This window comes from Hipposideros armiger, unplaced genomic scaffold (genome assembly GCF_001890085.2).
Source record: "Hipposideros armiger isolate ML-2016 unplaced genomic scaffold, ASM189008v1 scaffold_79, whole genome shotgun sequence".
Taxonomy (NCBI): Eukaryota; Metazoa; Chordata; class Mammalia; order Chiroptera; family Hipposideridae; genus Hipposideros; species Hipposideros armiger.
Window position 1 is genome coordinate 1993196 of NW_017731429.1, and position 22460 is coordinate 2015655.

General features: G+C 38.8%; 1 protein-coding gene across 1 annotated transcript in view; it reads right to left on the minus strand.

Moving 5' to 3' along the window:
• CCDC83 (coiled-coil domain containing 83) overlaps positions 1-22460 on the minus strand; it is a 44568-nt gene that overhangs the window by 7503 nt on the left and 14605 nt on the right. Inside the window, exons 3-7 of the mRNA XM_019643477.1 lie at positions 20131-20296; positions 16155-16322; positions 7928-8019; positions 5052-5120; positions 222-343 (exon numbers count right to left, since the gene is read on the minus strand). Of these exons, the coding sequence (XP_019499022.1) occupies positions 222-343; positions 5052-5120; positions 7928-8019; positions 16155-16322; positions 20131-20296 (617 nt within the window). The remainder of the gene's footprint in view (positions 1-221; positions 344-5051; positions 5121-7927; positions 8020-16154; positions 16323-20130; positions 20297-22460) is intronic.

Genomic DNA, 22460 nt, shown 5'->3' on the forward strand with positions numbered 1-22460 from the left:
GTTTGCTAGTATGACTGCAGTGCATTGCTAGAAAAAACAAGTCAAAGTTTGTACTCTACTAATGGACAATTGTAATAATCTCATACCTTCACTGTGGCCATTTTGTGAGTTCCTTTCTTTTCAACTATTGCAATCTGGCTGAGGCATTAAAGAATTAAATTATCTTGAAAAAAATAACTTTACAGATATAAGTACTTTCTAGATACATTAATAAATTTCACCTGGGTATGTTGAGATCCACAAGTCTACAGTTGAATAGTTGATCAATGAGCACCAAATTTTCTTCTTCCAGTTCATGAACGGCTTTTTCCAATATTTCAACTTCCTTCCTTTGATTTGTAACCTGTTTTTAGAAAAAGCAAATGAATCATTGGTACTTACTTAGTTCTATTTAGTCTTCTATAAGAAATTCAACTCCTAAAAGTGCTTTTGCCTGAGGGGAAGATCTATCCTGTATTATTTATTCCTGGGTTTGCTTTGTCCTTCCTTTCTAAAAAGGAATGGGCATAATTCATTACCAGGTCGTTTGCAGAACTTGTTTGCATGGTAAGGCAGTTTTTACTGAATGGCAGGAGCTGTCCTTTTCTACCCTTCAAAACATCACTGGACTTACATATGAGCTAGAGGCAGAGATAAATAAGAAAATATGACTAATTTATCAGTATGGCATACTAATAGCTAAATGATCTATATGGAGTTAACAAGAGCATGTACGTTCTAGGCAGAAGGAATGACGTGCACAGGCACAATTATTTTGGTGTGGATAGATATAAAGTGGGAGTGGGGAGAAGTAGGAGAGGAACTAGACTATTAGGGAAGAGGCAAATAATGCTAAAGAGTCTGGTTTTTGGCTTAGTGGGGATGAAAGGCCATTGATAGACATAGCAGGTTTAATTAACATTTACTGACGAAATATGGCTAACTCAAATCTGAACACAATTTGCTGGTTCCATTGATACAGTTCTCATCAGTCTTCAAGAAGTGTATTTTGATAACTTTTGTCTAAAGTAGGCTTGATACTGCGGAGAATATATAGAAGAATGTTACTAGATAGAATCCCCAACTCACCTCTCTCTCCCAAAACAGGTGCTGGAATGAGATGACTCATGGGAGGAGGTCAGAACAACAGAAGTAAGAGTATAAAATAGAAAGTGATAGGCTGGTGAGGAAAAATAGAAAGATAAACTGGGAAAAGTAATGTGTCTCGAGGAAATATGATGAGACAAGAAAGGCACAGGGGTTTAGATTCAGTATCTCTTGTTAGGAGTTGCCAAGAGTATAACTGAAATGAGTACTTAGAAAGAGATAACTAACATTTTTTATTTGTAATTGAGATTTAATTATTGTATTTTAGAATCTGAAAGCATTCAGTATATTACCATACGAATATTTCTATCATATAAGTCTTTCTTTCTCTCTTTCTTTATTTATTCATTTATTTATTTTATAAGTCACTTATTAAATAGGCAAGGTTTTGTGCTAGATGTGGAAAGGACACAAAAGAATTAGTCATGGCTCCTCTCAAAACAGCTTACAATCCAGCAAACAAATATACCAATAATATATTATAAAACAATACCAGTGTCATAGAAAAGGCTCAAATATTGCTGGTGGGTTGGAGTTAGAAAGAAGAGAATATATTATCCACCTGCTTTAACCAATTTAGCAAAACCATTTAAGTCCATAATAGTAAATTACAAAGCTTGGGATTGGTGATTTAGGATCTCATATGTTGAGAAATAATCAGTTTGATTACAAGCTTGAATGCCTTAAGGAGAAGTTTATAATTTTCAAATGTCAAACGATGAGAAAGAAATTACAGTTAGAGGTTGTAAACAGAAGGAATTAATAGAACATTTGGAAATGTTTGACCTAAGGCCTTGGCATGCTTGGGAGGCAACACACACAGTTCTTGATCTCTTTCCAAAGCTGGGAATGAGGGCCCTTTTGGGGAGATAAGTCCAACTTTTCAAGCTAAGGATATCGTGTGACATCACCTATCCCTTTGGAGTCCTAAGTAAGGTTCTCATCAATGGCTGTCTCCCTCCCAGGCTTTTGAAATGTTAGCAAAATAAAAACTAGTTTCTTTTTAAACCCAAATAAATACCTTTAGATTTCTGGGGTAAGCAATTGAAAAAGAGGAAGTAGAGCACCACTTTTCCCTCCCCGACATGGCTCCTCCCAAAACACCTAAGAAATGTACTTAAGAAATTGGAAAAGATAATTTAGTTAAAACTTAATAGTTAATAATTTAGTCAGGGACCTAGGATCCTGAGTAAGGTATATGCTCTTGAAATTTTCCTCTGCAAGATCCAAGTTAGTTTTATGCCTCCTCACGCTCGAAACTCGGATTGCTAACCTCTTTGAATGCTTTTATCTAGTTTTTCTGGCTTTCCATTTGTTAAGTTAGTCTAAGTCATTTGGAAATTTCAATTTTCTTCATTTTCCTAATAAGCTTGCTAAATAAAACCAGATAATGAAAGTCATGCAACAGGATGTCTCATATCCTTCCCAGGGACCTAAGCTTTGCATTATTGTTGAGAGAGAGTTAAATGGAGAAATATTTTCAGGCGTTCCATTATTAAATATCCTTTGATACTCATTCTAAATCTCCCTCAAAGAAATTAATCGACATACATTGTTCTATTTCCAGGCAATTTTCAATTCTTGTGATAGTACTTATAACCAGAAATGGTTTTAATTAATTTTGTGAGTAAATTTAATAATGCTAAAATTAATATTTATTGAAATAAAGAGAAATTAAATTTATTGAATTTTCTTAAAATGATTTGTCCTTTATTACTAAGCTCTTTTTGCTCAGGATTCAATTAAACTTGACATTTTTTTGTCTTTTATTTCCATTGAATTATGAGAAGTAAAAAAATAAAACAAAACAAAATGTAATTTGTGGCTGTGGTAGGAAGGATCAAGGCACCAAAAGAGCACTTCTTATCAGTCAAATATACATTTTTATAGTCATTTTCTCTAAACCAATCTATGACATCCTATAAAATATAAGGTTTGAACTGTGAAATTATTATCATTAGGAACATACTGTTGATTTAATAAAAGTATAAGAACTAAATTCCTCCCTAGTATTCTTTAACTATTGAGCTCACCTTGAGTTTTTTAAATTAACACTTAATTTTTTAAATTGGGGATTCATGTTGATTAGTTTTTGGAAATAGTATGGACTCCTATTTACCATGACTTTATAAAGGCAATTTAAAGATAATTGTTAATATCATAGAAAGCATATTAAATTTTACATTCCTTGTTTCCTAGACTTACCAACTCTATTTAGTCAAATAGGGAGCAAGGTAAAGGGAAAAGAAGGTGACATTTTTACCTCAAGTGTCTTAGCAGATGGTTAAAAAAATGCAGAAAGAAAATTTAAGGAGAAATTCAATGGATTCTGCTTTAGGTATGTTGAATTTGAAGTGCTTTTGGGACATACAAGTGGAATTATCTGGCAGGCAAATAAAAATATAGGTCCAGAGCTAAGTACAAACACAAATTAATGCTGAAGATATATTTTTGAGAATCACATATAATAACTAGCTAACAAGAGCTGTGTGCTGTTAAAGTGAATTCTCCCAAAAGATAGTGAGTTTTCTTTCACAGATAGCACGTAAGCATAGGTTCAGTTGCTACTTGTCTGGATATAAAAGGAATTTACAAGTAAGTACTGTAGTGAGTTTTGCACATTTGTAACATTTGCACCTTTGTACCACTCTTGTAATATCTAGGTGAAAGATTACCTGTCTGTTTCATCCAATAACATGTTCTTACATCTTTACCCAACATCTAAGCCATATATTTGATTCACCCCTCCAATAAATATATCTATATAATCATAGTCATTCTTTCTTTTAAACTAATTAGCATAGATGATTTATTAGGTTTCATGGATACATAGTTGAAAAAGCATAACCTGCTCTGTGCAGTGAAGAGACAGGTACATAAACAGACAATTTCAACATATTTTAGTATGAGTTATAATGAAACGAGAGAACACTGGGGAAAAAGCACTTAAGACTCCCTGAGGCAGTTTCAAAATGATTCACAAAGAAATTGATAATCAAAGTCAGTGCCTAAAGGAAGAGTTGACATTTTTCAGGCAGATAAGGGTAAGGAGGTAAGGACAGAGTGACTAGTACGTGTAATGCCAGGAAAACAGGGCAGTACCCTGTTATAAAGAATGTCTAGAGGTCCTCACATGACGATATCCAACAAGAGCAGTGTTACAGCCCTGGTATAGGGAGACAGGTGAACAGCTGGGCCCATTATTTCCTGTATGATCTCCAGGAGGAGATGTGAAGAGAGCCCGAGGATCAAGCTGGGATGGGATGGGATGTGGAGATGGCAGTAGGCAGGGACATCTTGACCACTGGCAAATGGCTGTAACTGTGGGTTTGGTGTTGGCTGCAACACAATGTCCAAAGGGCCAGAGCCATACATTTTAAAGTCACCAAGGCAGGAAGCAGACTAAAGCACTTCCTCTGTAGCACAAAGGCAGAGGGAGCAAGGATTTAAAGGAAACCCCATAGATCTGAGCCCTCTTTACTGACACTCCCCACAAGAGGGCATGTAAGCCCCACCCCCCTATACATCAAGGATCCATCTTAGAGAAGAGCAGGGGGAGGAAAGAAAATGTAAAAGACTGAATGTTGATTCAACGGAGATCATGTCATCCCAAACGGGCAATTTACAATAGCAGACAATGAGGTCAGGATGATCCTATAGCCTTGCTCCCATTACCCAGAAAGAAGCAGGGTCCCGAGGAAGACCAGATCAATTTTAGGGCATAAAGAAGCTTTGAGTATATTTTGTGAGCTGTGATGCCAAAAATGATTTCTGGTTATTATTTAAATTATTTATGGTATGCATCGAGTAATAGCTTGTGATAAAATTAAGACTCCACTTGAAATTTATTTTACCTCAGCGAGTCACGGTTCCATGCTTTTCCCATGACTTCAGTTCATAAATAAAAGTCACTTACAGTTCAAAAAAAAGAGAAAAAAGAAATTGTTATTAAAAATTCCACTCACCTGTCTTTTTAGCCAGTCATTCTCCCAGATCTCTTGATAGCTTCCCTTGTCAATGAATGTTAGAGCATTCTAAAAGAAAGTTTCTCCATTTAGGTAAAGTTGCCACATGGCGAGTCACAGTTTTAGCAATGATGATGCACAACTAACTTATATGATCATTCATTTTACATTATGTTTTGCAATTACTTTGGAAACATACCTAAGAACTTTTGGTTCAGTTGTTCTTTCTTTACTTTCCTACGTTCTTTACTTTCCTACTGTTTTTGCTGATTGACACTGCTTGATATAGGCAATGTAGAGAAATGGACAATGGCTGCCTATTCAATTGAGCCTCCATTGTGACTGAGTCTGACTGCCACCGTGAAATCAACCATTGAGTGACCTGCTCTATAATTAAGATGGCTAAGTTGCAGTGATCAACCATTCTTCAAGTAAGCCAACATATAGCAAAAGCGTGAATAGATTGCATTATTATCTTTTCTAATTTGACTCTAAGCCACTTTCAAGGCCTAAAACTTTATGATCCTTTGCCCTTTCAATTCTGATTTGTGTGACCTAAGAAAATCCAGAGAGAATAGAGAGCCTGTACTTCTTCATCTCTATCTTCCTTTCTTGCTATGAGTCCAACTCAGAACCAGGTCTACTGATTTTTACAGACCCTCTACCACTCTCTCTCCTTTTCTCATCTCAGTAATAACAGTATACATATTTACAAACCTAATAGCAAATAGTTTCAGGATGGCAGGCTATAGCTAGACAATCTCCTGGATAAAGGCATTTTTAGACTAAGAAGACAGGCAAAGCCTTACTTAGTCAGTAGGTTCATAAAATGGAAATTCATTTTTAATTACTTGGATGTTTACAGCTTCACCGAAAGGAAATTTATAGTGGATGATAGATCATATTTATCTGTGGGGTACTTTTACATGGATACCATGTTATAGATTTAATAGTCAACAACTGAAGGGCACAACTAAAAGAAGAGAAGTTAAGAAAAATCTTCTCATTCATAAACATGGACAGAAATAGTTTTAAAATGTTAAAAATAAATTTATCCAAATCTTTAGAGTAGGAAGATTTGCAATAATTTTTTTTCTTTAAATCATGCTAATTAACTAAGAACTGACCTACATTTTCTAGGAACCAGGAACTTCTACATTCCAGCTACAATTGATATTTCTGAAGTTTCCTCAAACATAGAATTTCATTTGAACAAAAGTAGGAAGTAGCTCATAACTGAAGTTAGTTGGCTAATGGCCTAATGCACTGACAGTAGAGCCATAGTCTTCAGCTTTGGCCACACATTAGCATCTCCTGGATGCTCTGAAAACCGGAAGCCCATGCAACATCCCAGGCCAGTTACATGAGCATCTCTATGGGTGGGTCCCAGGCATCACCAGGGTTAAACAAATTTCTCAGGTGACTTCAATATGCAGCCCAGGATGTGCAACAGTGGATTATAGGAAGTTAAATTATATGTTAACATAGCTAGATAAATAGAGGAAAATTCACTCATGTATGTGGGTGTTTGTTTTCATAGAGAGAAGAAGTGTATAGTGTAATGATTAAGAGCAGTGACTTGAAGGAGACATCTTGAATTGAATCTCGATTCTGTCACTTGCTCTGGGCAAATTACAAAATTTATTGTGCTTCATTTTTCTTATTAGCAAGTCTCTACCTTACAGAATTGTTGAGAGACTTACATGTAAAATGTTAGGAACAATATCTGGAACAGTCCTCATTATATAATATTGAACATGTATAGTAGAAGCATATTTGATCTACATATATACTTTTAATCATCTTAACTATAGTCAAATCACTTAATTGTTGATTTCACCATTTAGTCATATTCAGTTACAAAGTGGCCAAATTGCATGGGCAGACAAACCATTGGTCAGTTCTCCATACTCCTCTGTATTTGTGTAATCAGTAAAAATAGTGTAATAAGATAATAACAGTAAAAGAACAATTGAACCAACAGGGAAGCAATAAACAATTACAAGTGAAATTCAGTGAAGAACTTTAGAAAAGTCCAGACATTTATGATTCTGAAGAAGAGATGTGCCAGATGAAGAGACAATCCCAGCAGGGACCTCAGTGATTTAGGAATAGTCTGAGGACAGGAGAAGGACACGGAAAAGAAAAGAGAGTCATATCTTTTGTGCAAAACAAAGAGATTAGAAAACATACAAGACTGGAAATTATATCTCAAATAGCTTTTTATATCCCAAATTTTTAGAGCTCAAGCAATGTAAAGAATACTCTTAGGTTTGGATATGTAAGAAAGTACTTTTTACTTTTTTAGACAAATTACATTTCATTCTCTAATTCATCCAAAACTTTTATTTAATAATTCATTGTAGCCATTATTGTTATACTTAAAAAAATAGCTGAATAATAATTTACTGAGCTCTCATTCCTTATGAGGCACTATTCTGCTTAAATCATCTCGGTCAATCCTCATACTATTTATTCTTTATTATTTATTTATTTATTTATTTATTTTTAATTTTTTTTTAGCTGAGCCATCCTGCCATCTGTTGGCAGCTCAGCGGCAGCTCAACTCAGGCTGGACTTGAACCCCTGTTGCTCAGAGCTCAAACCCTTGAGTGAGCTCTTAACCAACTGAGCCACTCAGCCGGCCCTATTTATTCTTTAAAGGTAAATATTATCGTCCCCTTTTTATAGATTAGGAGACTGAAGCCCAGAAAGTTCAAGTAACAAATTTAGTTTATATACCCAATAAGTGGTAGAACTGCAGTCTGAACTCAAACTGCCTAACTTAAGAACCCAAGTTCTTAACTATGATAACATATCACAAGAAAAAATAGGGGGGAAAGTTTTATTTTGTTATTCAGAAAATTGAAATATACCTGTGTGGCCCATTCCTTCTTTTGGTCCAGTTGCAACAAAGTTTCTCTGTTTATTCTCTTTCTAGCATCTTCCAGAGTGATTTTATACTGTTCTTTAAAGAGAAAATTAGAAGCCTTAACAAGACTGATCAGCTAAAACTACGATGTTTGTAGAGTTTATCTTCTATGATACTCACTTCTCCTTTCTACACATTTTTCCCCTGAATTTTCAGGGTACATGTTTAATGAAGCATCTAATACCTCCAATGAGAACAAACGCTCTCAATAATTTACTAACATCTTAATGTGAATTAGTTTAGAATGATATCTCTCCCAAGAATATTTGTATTTGAAAGGATTCTCTCTCCAAAGGGAGACTTTCCAACACTTGTGTGGCCATCGGCTGTTCATGTCACACATCTTTTCTGATTCCACAAAAGAAATAGAAAGAAGATTTGATTATCCACTTGCATAGCATCCTGTACATCCGACTCCATCTAACTGAATTTCCAATGTTCTTGGCATGTGTTTCCTGGGACAGGAAAGACAAAATGAGAAGAGAAAAGAGAGAGGTAGAGGATCTGTGAAAGTCAGTAGACCTTACTCTGAGTTGGGTTCAGGGCAAGAAAGGAAAACAGAGATGAAGTGCAGATTCTTTATTCTCTGCCAACTTTCTCAGGTGATAAATGTCAGAATTGAGAAAGCAAGGGGTCATAAAATTTTAGGCCTTGGAAGGTGCTTAGAGATCATATAATCAACACCCCTGTTTAAGGAAAGTGCTTATTTTCCTTAAACAGTGACATTGAGGCTGCTTTACAAAGTGAAGAGAAATAAAGCTGGATAAATGAGTCTGGTTTGTTCATTGTTTTATACAACCAGTCATCATCAAGCTTTTTTGATATGCGGGACACTATTGAAGGCACAGGGAGTACTCAATAAGAGACAAAACTCCTGTCCTTAGGACATGTACATTTTAGTGGGGAAGGCAGACCATAAGTACATAAGCAAATAGATAGTATTTCTGGTGGTGATGTGTGTGATGAAGAAAAACTAAGATTCTCTATTTTAGATAAGGTGATCAGAGAAAGCTTCTTTGAGGTGGTAACATTTAAGCAAAGATTGAATAATGTGAGGGAGTCAGCCAGGTGCAACAAGAGGGAACTAACTGTACTACTTCAAATTCAAGAATAAAGTTAGTTGTGCTTTATGAGAACATCTATGTTATATGTCCCCATTAGTTGTGTGGTTTTTTTATGACTGAAGGATAATTATTTGGAAGTCAGGAAGTATTTCCCCATAAAAATTATGACAATTGTGGTTGCTAGATTTCTGGACTGGTCCAGAGACCCATTCAACTTATTCTGTAACTATTGTTAAATAATAGTATTGAACCTATAGTGCTACAGAACCTCACTGCCATTTAGGACATTGTTTCAAAGGGAAAAGTTTCTCCATAGACCAATTAGCCAAAGCAGAACTCTCAAGAATCTTTGGCTGCAGGGCAGGAGATCTGCAGGTCTGGTCTTGCAATAGTTTGGAGCCAAGCTAAGGCTCTGAAAAGGGGGCTCCGGGGCTAGGCAAGAGTTATTGAGCCCTCCTCTGTACTTGGTTCTGGCCTACCTACTTCTCTAATTTAGATAAAATCTCTGAAAGCAGAGTGTAAAAACTTTCTTCCCTATCTTTCTATGACTGCAGCCCCTGAGATACAACAGATTGAAAATATGTTGGAAAAAAATGAAATTTGGCCAACTGCTATTCTTTGGCAGGCAGCGATCTGTGGTTTCGACACAGGGCAGCAGCAGCCTCAGTAGCAACTTTGGTGGGGAGGGGAAGGAGAGAGCACCCCAAGTTGTGGAATGGCCAGAAAGGGGGCAGGAATGATCAGTTTCTGCCTCTAATGGAATTGGAATGAGAGTGTCTGACTGAGGCAGCAGTTTATAAACAAGAGAGTTCATGAGGTTTTGGGGACTGGTCTAATGTCTTGACATCTGGAGAAGAAGAAAACGGAAGTCTTCATTATTCCAACCTACATATGCTCATCTCTATAACATGCATTTTTCTTACTTATTCAAAGTAATCACTTGAATATATTAATCATCCCAATTTGATTTCTGATGGAATTTCTTTTTTAATTCAGGATCTAGTCCACTAGACTAACGCTGGGTATTATTTGAACTTTCTACCCAGCAAAACACAACAATTGGTCTGAAAGTTGCAGTGGATCAGGAGTTTAGCTGTAATGGATTTTACATTATAAGCATCTGAAAGAAACCATAAAACGTGGAGCTTGATAACGTTAAATATTAATTCTCTGCTGTAAATCATAAAAAAACCAATGGCCAAATACGATGCTCTGACTAAAGTTGTGGCTCTCTCTATTGCCATATTAATATGGAAAAAAAGCAATAACATCAACTCTGTTCCAAATTCCACGTAAAATACTATCGACAGTTTTTCTTCTTAAAAGCAGAGTAACCAGCACAAGGGAGGATGTGAAAATCTCGTTGTTATCCTTCGCAATTTAGGTGATGTTTCAGGTAACAACTATTAAACCATTCATTTGTGCATACAGCCAAAGAAACTGAGAGCATGTAAAAGTCTCCTTCTCATAAAAGTTTGAGACATGGTAAATGGAAGTGTGGGGGATGATGACTTTGTGCCTTGAGGCTCCTGGCTGCTCGGATGCCGGGTCCAATGTAATCACGTCTCAAGCTGACCGCAAAACCAGCTGGCTGCAGCTTTGCTTTGCATTGTTCTCCTTTCTCTGTTACATCTGGCTCTGCTTTGGTTTACTCCTCCACAGCTTCTGGGGAGTCTGTTGTCCACTCCTCACACACTTCTGGTGTCACACAGCTTTATTGTGCGGATCCTCTGCTGTGGTGGTGGCCTCCTTTCAGCCCCACCTGGAGAAAACTGAGTAGGGGCAGGCGGCAATACTGGCCATACAGAAGTTTCCTCAGGCCCAGTGTGTGTTAGAGCGCCATCCCTACCTCACTGAATCACAGAGCTGGGGGACGATTGGAAGCACATTGGTTTGGCGTCGGACACACCTGGGTTCAAATCCCATTTCCACTCCTTACTAAGTTTGTGAGTTTGGTAAAGGCAATTAACTTCTCTGGGCCTCTGTTTCCTCATTGTTAAACTGTGATATCTAGCTCAAAGGAACTTGTAAGGCTTAGATGAGATAAGGTGTAGAAAAGCTGGTGCGAGAAACGTGAGCGCCCTCGGAGATCACCGAGGGACTTTCATGTTACAGAGGAGGCAATTGACACTCGAAGAAGTAATGCTACTTTTTTGTAAGTGGACTTGAACCCAAGTCTTTTAACTCACTATCAGTGTACAAAGAACTTTTATGGATACCTGTCTTATGTACCAGGCGAAAGATAAAAGTAAAAACGATCTGTGACTCTAATATCTAATGACTTGTGTAACCCCACACTTTCTCTATTCCCGGGCGTAATCCAAGGTTTCCTTTCCTTTTATTAAGAGAAAGCGCCTTGTCCTGACTATAGCAGTGACTGTGTTTCCTATACCCGATATTCTAATATCTAGCTAAAGTTCAGGGAAGCAGCTCTAGGTTTTCCCTTCCTCTGCCCCCCCAGGGCTCAGTGTGGCTACTGGACAAGGCAAAGGGCTGCACGGCTGACCGAAGAATGGTTTGTGCTGGGTCTGACCCTTGACCCATGAGGAGGCATGGACAAAGCTCTTAGGTCATCTCTGAAGACACCTGCTCTCTTCAGAGTCTGGGCTCGAGAATCCTGCAAGAATTGGTCTGCGGGAAGCAACAAGAGAATGGGTACTGGCACAGAGCAAAGCAGAGGTGCCCCAAGAGGGACCGTCACGGACCATGGGAGATAAATGTAGGGAAGGACCATCCCTAGGGCCACCACTCATCTAATGGTCTTCTGTTTCCATCAGTCCTTCCATGCCTCGCTAGAAGAGTTATGTCTGAGAAACATTACCATGGGACATCAAGCAACCCGACTTTTGTCTCTTCCCTTTAAAATTCATACTGTGAGGCTAGTAACTCTGTCTCAGTAAGATACATGGCAAATCCAAGGACTTTTCTGGTTCCTTTTGGATCATAAGAGGTCCTCCAATCAGTAATTACTATGTCCAGTTTTTTGCCATAATCAGACTTTCAACTTCATTCAAAGTTATGGCGAGTCCCCTTCCTAGCTTGGACCTACGACCATTTTCTGTGACTTGAGCTTCTGTGGCTCCTCCCTCAGGGCTGAAGGGCAGCTGGAAAGGGACAAGAAAGCTCTCACTTGACTGACACTGCCTTAAGCTAATGTCCTACTTTCTGGTCCTCGCTGGCATTTAGGTTTGATTCCTCCTCTCGTGGGGGTGTTTTTATAGTTCTTCAGAGGATCACCTTCCCCATTGCTAGTTACATTTCTCCTGCGTTTCCTTCATGCAGGGGATGCACTGTCTTTGGAGGTTGGCTAACAGTTTTTCCTTTGGCCTCTGGTTCTCAGTCTTCTCTTCCCTCCCACATATACAGGCTGTATTTCTCTGTTGGGCACCATCACCTCAGTTAGCCTAAGGCAAGATTTAACAGGACTACACATCAGCTCTCTCTCACAACAGGTCCACAAGAGATACTCCTTCTCTCTCTCTGCCACAACAAATTCTGGGATTGCAGGCTGCTTATAGACTGAAGGTTTGTGTCCCCCGCAAAACCCATACATTGAAACCTTTACTCCCCAATGTGATGGTATTTGGAGTGGGGCCTTTGAAATGTCATTAGGTCAGGCCGGCTTAGTGGCTCAGTTGGTTAAGAGCTCGCTCAAGAGTGCAAGCTCTGAGCAACAGGGTCGCCGGTTCAATTCCCAGCCCGAGCTGAGCTGCCAACAGGTGGCAGGATGGCTCAGCTAAAAAAAAAAAAAAAGAAAAAAGAAAATGGTGGAAGAATGTCATTAGGTCAGGAGGGTGGAGCCTGCATGAATAGAATTAGTGCCCTTATAAAAGTCACCCCAGAGTCCCCTTGCCCCTTCCATCATGTGAGGACACAGTGAAAAGGTGGCCATCTATGAACCGGGAAGCAGGCAGGCTCTCACCAGACACCGAATCTGCTGGCACCTTGACCTTGACCTTCCTAGCATCCAGAACTGTGAGAAATAAACTTCTGTTATTTATAAGCCACACAGTGTATGGTATTTTGTTACAGTAGCCCAAATGGACTGAGATGCAGGCTTAGCTCAGGGCAGTGGCCACCTCTGCTTTGCTCTACTGTCAGGCCTGTTAGCGAGTCAGCCACGTATTCCTTAGATTTCTCAGGGATGGGTGATAAACTAGATCTCAGTGTTCCCCTAACTGTAGGGCACACATCAAATAATCTGAGGAGTTTCCTTAAAGAATTTCCATCTTGATTTGAGATGAAGGATGAATTACCCTTCACTTGCCCTTTTGAGGGACAGTGTAAAAATAGCACACCAAGAGCTAATTCCAAAAACTGTCCCCTAATTTCTAGCAATCTTTTCTTGGCCTCTCCAACTTCTTTTATAGACTGGAGTTCTGTGGTTGAAAGTATGAAACCAGTTTTCTGCCTCATCACATTGAAAGTTTGCATGGTGGTATCACACTTTACTTTGAAATTTGGTATCCATTATATGGTCACCCCAGTTTAAACAGAGACTGAAAAAGTTTCATTTTAATATCCTGTTTCACTTATAATAACCCTCCCCTTTTTTTCCTAAAATACTTGTTCCTTGCAAATATAATAGACTAACACAAACCCCACGAGAGGAGAATTCCAGAAAAATCATGGAAGGAGGGGGGAGGTGGGAGAAGAAGAGGAGAGAATGGTTGTAACGCTTCAGATAAGTTGAGTTAGGGGTCCTGCTCTTATTCATTGTGTCTAATCAGTGATCCCCAAAGTGCTTTAAAATCCCCCAGAAGAGCTGCTGCTGCATGGTTAGAAGTGCCTCAGACTAATAGCAAATAAGAAAAGCCCATAACAGCCATTTTTCCATGACACCTAACATCGGCGATAAACTGAGGTACAACCAGCAAGTAATTCAATATATAAATGTTATTACCACCATCCCAAAGTTGGATACAATAGCATGAAAATTTTTAGTGCAAAGAAATCATCCAAATTTCTAACCAAGATAATGGGTTAAGTTTAAAAATATAAAATAAAGAAATGCTAGATAAATTATTTTTAAAAATTTAAATATGCCAGAACAATAACTATTGTAAAAGTATGGTACTGGGGCACAAATACAAGACAGATCAATGGAACAGAATAGAAAGTACAGAAAGAGATCCAAATACACGTTGGAAATTAAAGTGTGATTAAAGTCAGTATCTCAGATCAGTAGGGTAAAACAGATTATTTGATAAATGATGTTGGGACCACTGGGAAAAAAATCCCAGAAATTTAAATATAAAAATGAAGCCATAAAAATTCTAGAAGAAAATATTAGAGAATTTATTCATAATCTCAGAACTCATAAAATCAAAGACTGATAAATTGGGCACTATAAAATTACAAACTTTACTCATACATACACCCTACAAACAAAAGACTAATGACAAATGGGGGAAATATTTGCATCTTATGTAGGTTAAAGGGCTAATTTCCTGAAAGTGTAAAGAGTTCCATAACACAATAGAAAAATGAGCAAAGGAAGTGAACAGGTGGTTCACATAAAAGGAAATTCGTATGTTTTTGAACTTAAAAAAAGATATTCACTGGTGCTTATAAAAAGAGACATGGAAATTAAAGCTACCATGATGTACTGTTTCCTAACCATAAGATTGACAGAGAAGAAAAATTTGGATAATATCCCCTGTTGTTGAAGATGTGAGAAGTGAGGCAACTTCATGCATGCCAGGAGGAGGAAACTCAGTACAGCTCCATGGAGGGCCACACCTATCAAAATAATAATAAATGGGCTGCTTGGGCCAGCAATTCCTCTTTAGAGATACACATACATGAAATTACACAAATACAAGAATATTCATTGCAGTAATATGAGATATGTGTAAGGGTATTCATTTCAGCATTGTTTGTAATAGTAAAAGACTGCAAACAACCTAAATGCTTATGAGTAGAGGACTGGTTAAAAATTATAGTACAACAAAACAAAGTAGCCATTGGGAGAAATGACGCAGTACTCATACGTACCGATTTCTAACGATGTCCATACTGTTACATGAAAAAACAAGGGAAAAATCGCATCGGTAGCATGCTGTTTGTGACATATGTATGAATATATTGAAATATGCATAGAATATTTCTGGAAGATTACATAAGAAATCGGTAATAGTGGTTTTGTCTAGAGAGAGGGTATGTGTGGCTGGATGTAGTCGGGGGTAGGAGGGTGTCACTCTCTATACTTTTCTTTTGAGGAGGAGAACCTTTTGAAAAATTGTAACTCCAAGCGCAAACTGATTTGGAGCCAGATTTACACCACCATTTGAGGCGCAGCGGCCCTGAGCTGAGAAGTCTATATAAAAATTAGTCCAGGATTGGAGTGTCTGGACAGGGCCTCAGCAGGGCATGATAGGAACGACCTCGCATGAACCCTCTGCAATGTAGGGCACCATCACCAGGTGGGCTCAGAGCTGTGATCCACCCACAGTGTTCCTCAGGCCAGATTTCTCCCATTTGTTCTATCATTTGACTTTCCTGTCTCTGGGGCCCTGGTGTTCTTTTAAGCCATTATGCTCACAGGTGGTCTCATGGTTCCCAAAGCTAAGCTTCCTCACAGCTGATTCCATCCTGTTCCATCCCGCTCTCCACTTCCCGTCTCATGTTTGTTCTCATAGTGTTTTCTGACTACAACTTAGCATTTACTTGAACATATCTCAGTATGTAATGATTCTGGTTGTCTAGCCTGGCTAGGTTGCTGTAGCTTGCCTCGGTGAATTTCCTTTCTAATATAACCCAATCCCAGGCCGCTCCTGTCTCAGTGGCCTTACCGCACACCCAGGCATGGGAGCACACAGACACCACCCACTGAGTGAAACTTTGTCCTTGAAATCAGTTGCTCTCAGGGTTCCTCCACACTTGCCTCTCTATCCTTTTACTTGCCCTTCTCCATTTCCTGGGTAGTCCTGGGATAGTTTCTCTACTTCCTCCCTCCACCGTTGCCCTTATTAGGCTCATAGCTGCTTGTGCTAACAGCAGAAAGGAATGAATGATTCAGGGAGTACCCACCCATTCTTTTCTTCTACTGAATGTGTGCCCTTAAAGAGTTTTTACTGAACATGAGCTAGCTTCATTGCAACTGACCTGACATTTTTTCTGCATTCTCTTTAACTTTATTGATGTCATTTTGTAAGGAGATAATGAGTTTAGCATGTTTTTCACTCCCTACATTCTTGTATTCTTCCCAATATTCCTTCTCACTGAGCTTCTCAAGAAATAGCTTCTCAGCGTCATTTATTTGCAATCGCATATCTGTTGGAAGAAAATAAAAAACACCATGTCATTTCTATTGTCCTTGCAGCCATTATATGATGCAATCTGATTTTATGAAGTTACAGTCTGATATTAAAATGCTGTTATCTCATAAATCCAACTTTATATCCACAATTTAAGGAAATCTAAACTATTTGAACAATTGTTCAACTATTCCTCATGATTCAAAATCTAAGTAAAATTAAACTTAGAATTCTAAAGTAGATATGTGGTTTGGGGCTGTGATTGAGAACTATAATAGACAATTAAGCTGTATGCCTAGGAACTCACAAGTTTAAATTATTCCTGGGATAGCTTGATAAGGGTCCTGTCTTGTACAATATATTACATCACATAGACTTTTTATTAGTAAATTGTCATTTTTTTTTTTGCCATTATGTCTCTGGGCAAAGTGATTTCACCTTATATTGTTCCGTGGCCCTTGGCAGCCATTTTTGTAAGTCAGTTGTTTGGTTCTGTCATCTAAAGTTCATTTGCGTGAATTGATAGCATATGATAGTCATAGCAATACGTCTTCTCCCACCCCCACTTATAAGACTCCAGAGTGAAATATAAGTTCCCCAGTTAAATATATACAAATATTAGTCTCTCTCAACTATATAAACTTTCAATTTGCCCTGGAACCCTTCCTAAACATGATATTCTACTTAATCTTAAGGCTAAGTATCTTGCTATTGAATATTTTGGAAAAGGAAGCCTTACAAAGAGCCAGGTACAATGACCTGAACAGCTCTTTGACTCGCTACCACACGCCATCTTATTTGAGAGCTTGCTGATGGCAGTGCCACATTTATCCATCTCTGTAAATCCGATACTGAGCACAGAGCCTGGCAATGAGTTGGTGCTCAATAAATGTTCATGGGATATCTGAAGCATTTCAATCAGGCCAGAGGGATGCTCTTCAGTCCAGAGGTCCAGAAAGTTTCCAGACATGTCTTTTTCCAAAGATTTAAATAAGATTATATATTTTTAAATCCCTTAATCAATGGCACTTGTTATTATCATTAAACAGTTAATACTCCTGTAACCCAGATGGTCAGCCATCCTCTTATTTGAGCAGACTGCTGCTGTTCAGCCCTGTGCCACACTCAGCTTTTGAGGCGAGTGTTGATTGACATCACTAAAGATTTTGGAAGAGGTGGCTGTGTTGTAGTGACTGTTGTTCTACTTTTCCAGAACCTCTCTTCCCTTTCCCCCTAGTAACACACTTCTCCTGCCCGTTGTCAAGTAAGTAGCCCAATTACAGTGGCCCCTTCTCTTGACCATAGGGATTGGTCCAGGGGTGAGCATGTGCCCTTCCGTAAAAATATTTTCACTGAAACTGGTGGGAAGCATGTCTCTGTTGTCTCCTTTTTGAGGTTACGAGGATGTAAGATCAGAGGTATCTGTGGTTAAAGTTCCAGCCTCATGGGAACAACAGCCTCAGCAAAAAGGAGCCCACTTTCAGGGTGAAGACAGAGAGAAGAGAAGAGGGTAAGGGAGGTGGAGAAGATGGGGGGGGGGAGAGGGGAGAAGAGGTAAGGAGAGGTAAAGAGAAGGAGGGGAGATTATAAAAAAAGCTGAGATCTGACAGCATGTGAGGCTGTGTCCAGGTCAGGAGCACCCTGCCTTTTGTGCTTGATGTATGAAAAGATGAACATTCTCTTTATGCTTAGGCTAATTTGGGTTGGGTTTTTATCCTTGCAACTGAGAGTTACAAAAGTTGCAAGAAAGGGGTTACATCAGCACTTCTCAAATCCCACTGTGCATAGGAATCCGCTAGGATCTTGTCGTGATGCAGCTTCTGATTCAGTAGGTGTCCATGGGCCTGAGACTCTGCCCCCAAACCAGCTGCCACGTGAAGGTGCAGTTGCTGCTTCACAAACCAAACTGAGTCACCAGCAATTTCCTGGCATGTAACATAACCTCTTCAGATGCGTCTGTGGTCTCCCTGTCCCTCTCTTCCTTGGCATCTGTGGGCTTCTTTCTTCCCTGGACCACACACATACCCAATCCTCCTCCGTTGTGCTCAGTCATCCTGCTGGGCCCCAGGCTTGTATGACACACACACTTGGCACTCAGCCCAAACCATAGCCAGGCACACCTCAACTAACTGAACTCATTCCTCTTCAAAGGCAGTTTAGTGAGCACATCTGAGTATCTGTTTTGGTCCCATTCCCATCTCAAGGGACATGTGAAAATATCCCTTCCAAACTCAAGCAAAACTCCCCTGGAGTGGAGCCCTGCAAAATACAGTGTCTCCTACCTCATGACATCACCGTTGCCCATAAAGAGACTTGGGTAGGAGGAGGTTTATGGGAACGGTTTAGAGATTCTGAAAAGAGAAGTTTGCTGATTCATGTTTGGTTTTGGTAACTATTTCATTCAAAACAACAAACATCTATGAATGGAATGCCTGCTCTGTGCAAAGTGCTTCGGGAAGAAGGCTCTCTGAAATACTTGGAGAAATTCAGGAAAATCTAGTCCCTTGCTTTGCCTCCCAGCTTTTAGTACTGCTTCCTGATAGCATTCAAATTTCTCCCATGTTTTCCAGCTTCCTAGAAGAGATGGCATGTATGGAAATTCTGGCAAAAATCATTTTAGAAATCTTAGCAACAAGTTTGGGATGAGGGAATAGGCATTACAAAGAAAAATACAGGTGTCAAACCTGAGTGTGACTTACCCCCAGGACCATGGTATTTCTAAGCCCATGGGCAAGGTACGTCCTGGGTTTTTCATCTTCTGCATCTACCATCGTTTCTATCCACATCCTCCAAACTTCCCCTTTTCCAACTCGAATCCCTCTTTCCCCATCTAAATGGGAGGTCCAGCTCCCTTAGAGATGTGGAGTGGGGTAGAGCTTCAGCATTATAGTTATTTTAGTATCCCCAAATCTAAAGTGAGGCTGAAGCCACAAAAACAAGAGAATTTCCCAAAAGAAAGAATGACCCCTCACCGTGAGGAGTTCTGAGTGGTATCTATCAGGGCATTGTCATGTCTGAGTTCACCTGTCTTTGTTTTGTTTTAGCTGAGCCATCCTGCCACCTGTTGGCAGCTCAACTCGGTCTGGGACTCTAACCACTGTTGCTCAGAGCTCGCACTCTTGAGAGAAGCTCTTAACCAACTGAGCCACTCAGTCAGTCCCATCTGTCTTTTTTTTTTTTTTTAATTGGGGAATTGGGAGATGGGAACAGCGCTGGGGAATTGGGGGAAGGGGAACAGACAAGTTGCTGTCCTTTTGTTCTTCAGTCTAGTTGTGGAGGACATTGCTTCACTGGCCCAAGTTGGCACCATCATTGTGCTCTTCCCGGGCGAGGCAGATCAGTCGCTCGCTTCTGGAAGGCCGCTCACTACGGCTGCTGGCCGCTCACGCTGGCTGCTGGCTACACACGGTAGCCCATAGCAACCCACCTGCCAGTGCCTCATGGCAGCCCAGCTCCAGGTTGAGCTGTTGTTCAGCATCTTAGCTGTGGAGGGCAGTGTCACTGGCCCTCATATGTGGGATCCGAACCGGGGCCCTCTGGCGTCACAAGCCAGCTCTTAACCAATGTGCCAGTGGGCCGGCCCTATCTGTCTTTGTTTTGATCACTGCCCTCACTCTGCCTTCTCACTTGGTTTCAGTATCTCCGCTCACTTTGTTACTCCCCTCTCCTGCCCACTTACCTACGTGTGTTTGTGGTTGTGGTGATAAAGATGTCATCTGAAATATGTTCCCAGCATTTTGAACATATTAGGAAACAGACGCATTAATACCATCAAGAAATAGCTTGATGCAGCTTTATGATAATTTCCCTAGTCCCTAAGTCACCTTTCAAGTTTTGTTCCTGGTCTCTTTCAAACTTCCACTTTTCCTTCATTGCTGTTTCAACATCCTTTCTTGTTACAACCGTTTCTCCTTTTAACTTGTCTTCCTCACTCAATTCCTTCAGTAGGTCCCGTATGTGCCAAATCTGTTCATCCTTTAAACGTCTATTCTGTTGTGAAAATCAACAGTAGTTAGCTACATCTGCTAAAGTATTTACATTGATTTTGCTCAAAATAGAGTCACACATGGAGGCTTGCAAAGTGAGAATGAAATATTTAATGAAATAAGTAATACAATAATATCTCTAACAGTTTGTGGAATGTGGAAGACTTAAAATTAAACCTATCAACATGGTAACATTGGATAGAAAGTTACATTTAAAAAATTGTGTTATTAATCTACCAGGCTATCACCCTATCATAGGATCAATGAACATTAAAATTAGACCTTGGATGTTAATTTCTTTAATTCTTCCACTAACACTGTTCTCTAGCAATCATCATTTATTTAATCAATATTTATGGAGCATGGAGCATGTAATGTTCTATAAACTAGGAATATATCAGTGAAGAAAATAGACAAAAAGTACTGCTCTTGTGGAATTTACATTATTCTTTGCTTTTTTCACAAATGACGCTAATTCTCTTCTTTTAGGGTGATGGTTACCATTCTAATACTTCACACTTGAAATATGGGCTGGGTTCCTCTGTGGATATCCCATTTATGTTTCTAAGCTTCTTATTTAATCAACTCAGAGTTTACTCACGCCCTTGCTATCTTATTATGTATCTACAGAGATATTTTAGTGTTTGTGAACTCAATATTTTCCTTGTAATTGTCTTTTTTTAATTAAACTTTTTTTTCAATTACAGTTGACATATAATATACATATAATATTCTGGTTCAGGCATACACCATAGTGATTATACATTTACATAACTTATGAAGGATTACCCTGATAAATCTAGTACCCATCTGACACCATACATAGCTATTACAATACTATTGATTATATTCCCCATGCCATACTTTACACCCCTGTGACGGATTTTTAGCTGGCAATTTGTACACTTTATTATTTTTTTTATTTTTATTTTTTTGGTTGAGTCATCCTGCCGCCTATTGGCAGCTCAGCTCCAGCCGGGCATTGAACTGCTGTTGCTCAGAGCTCACACTCTTGATTTTAACCAAATGAGCCACTCGGCCAGCCCTTGGCAATTTGTACATCTTAATCACTTCTCCTTTCCTTGTCAACTTCTTAGGCTCCCTTTAGGTTCTAATACTCATTTCCCTGGCATCTCTCCTTCAATTTTTAAACCTGATAAAACATATATACTTAAAATATTTTAATAAGTCTTTTAAAAATTACTTATTTTTCCTATAATTCAAAATGCTCTTTACTATAACTTTTTCATTATTATAGTTTATTTTATTGTTTTTTATTTCTGATAGCCATGTCTTGTATTCTCTTAACTTACTTGGATACTTTAAAGAGTATTTTCTTTCCCAGAATTGATTCTGTAGGCCAGTGCATCTCAAGCTTTAATGTGTATGCCAAGCACTTGGGGATCTTGTTAAAATGCAGATTATGATTCAGTAAAGTTGGCATGAAGCCTGTGATTCTGCATTTCTGACGAGCCCCATGTGATGCCAAGCCTGCTGGCCCATAAGCAACACTTGGAATAGCAAAGGTCTTTCAGATAATTTAAATACTTATGATTTACTGATAATGCTAGAGCCTACTAAACCTCTGTTCTTTATGACTTCATCCAACAAACTTTTAATTTGAGAACTGAAAAACTTGATTTCTTAACACTTTTTAGCAAAATTAGCACTAGTTTAATAAACTCCTCAGATAGGATTTAATGTGACTTTAATGCTCTTTAAGTTATTCCATAGGCTGTATGATGGGATTGTTATTTCAGTGCCTTAAAATTTTAACTTAAAACTTTGATAAGTTGAACAAAAGCAATAGGCAATTAACTTTATGATGCTTAGTATTAATAAATACACTCAAATAAAAAAGGACTGGGACTGGATAGGCTTTGAATGTTTTAAAAAAATGGAAACAAAGATTAAAAATATATGATAGTCAATTTTATTTTATTTTATTTATTTTTTATCTTTATTTTTATTATTATTAGTTTCAGGTGTACAAAAGAATGCAATAGTTATCCTTTTCACCCCTCACAAAGTGACAACCCCCCTCCCCCCACTCACTGTCCCCCTACCCCGATATCATACATATCTATTACAATTCCATTGACTCCATTCCCACACTATACTCCACATTCTGTGACTATATGTATATAAAATTATAGTTGACATACAAT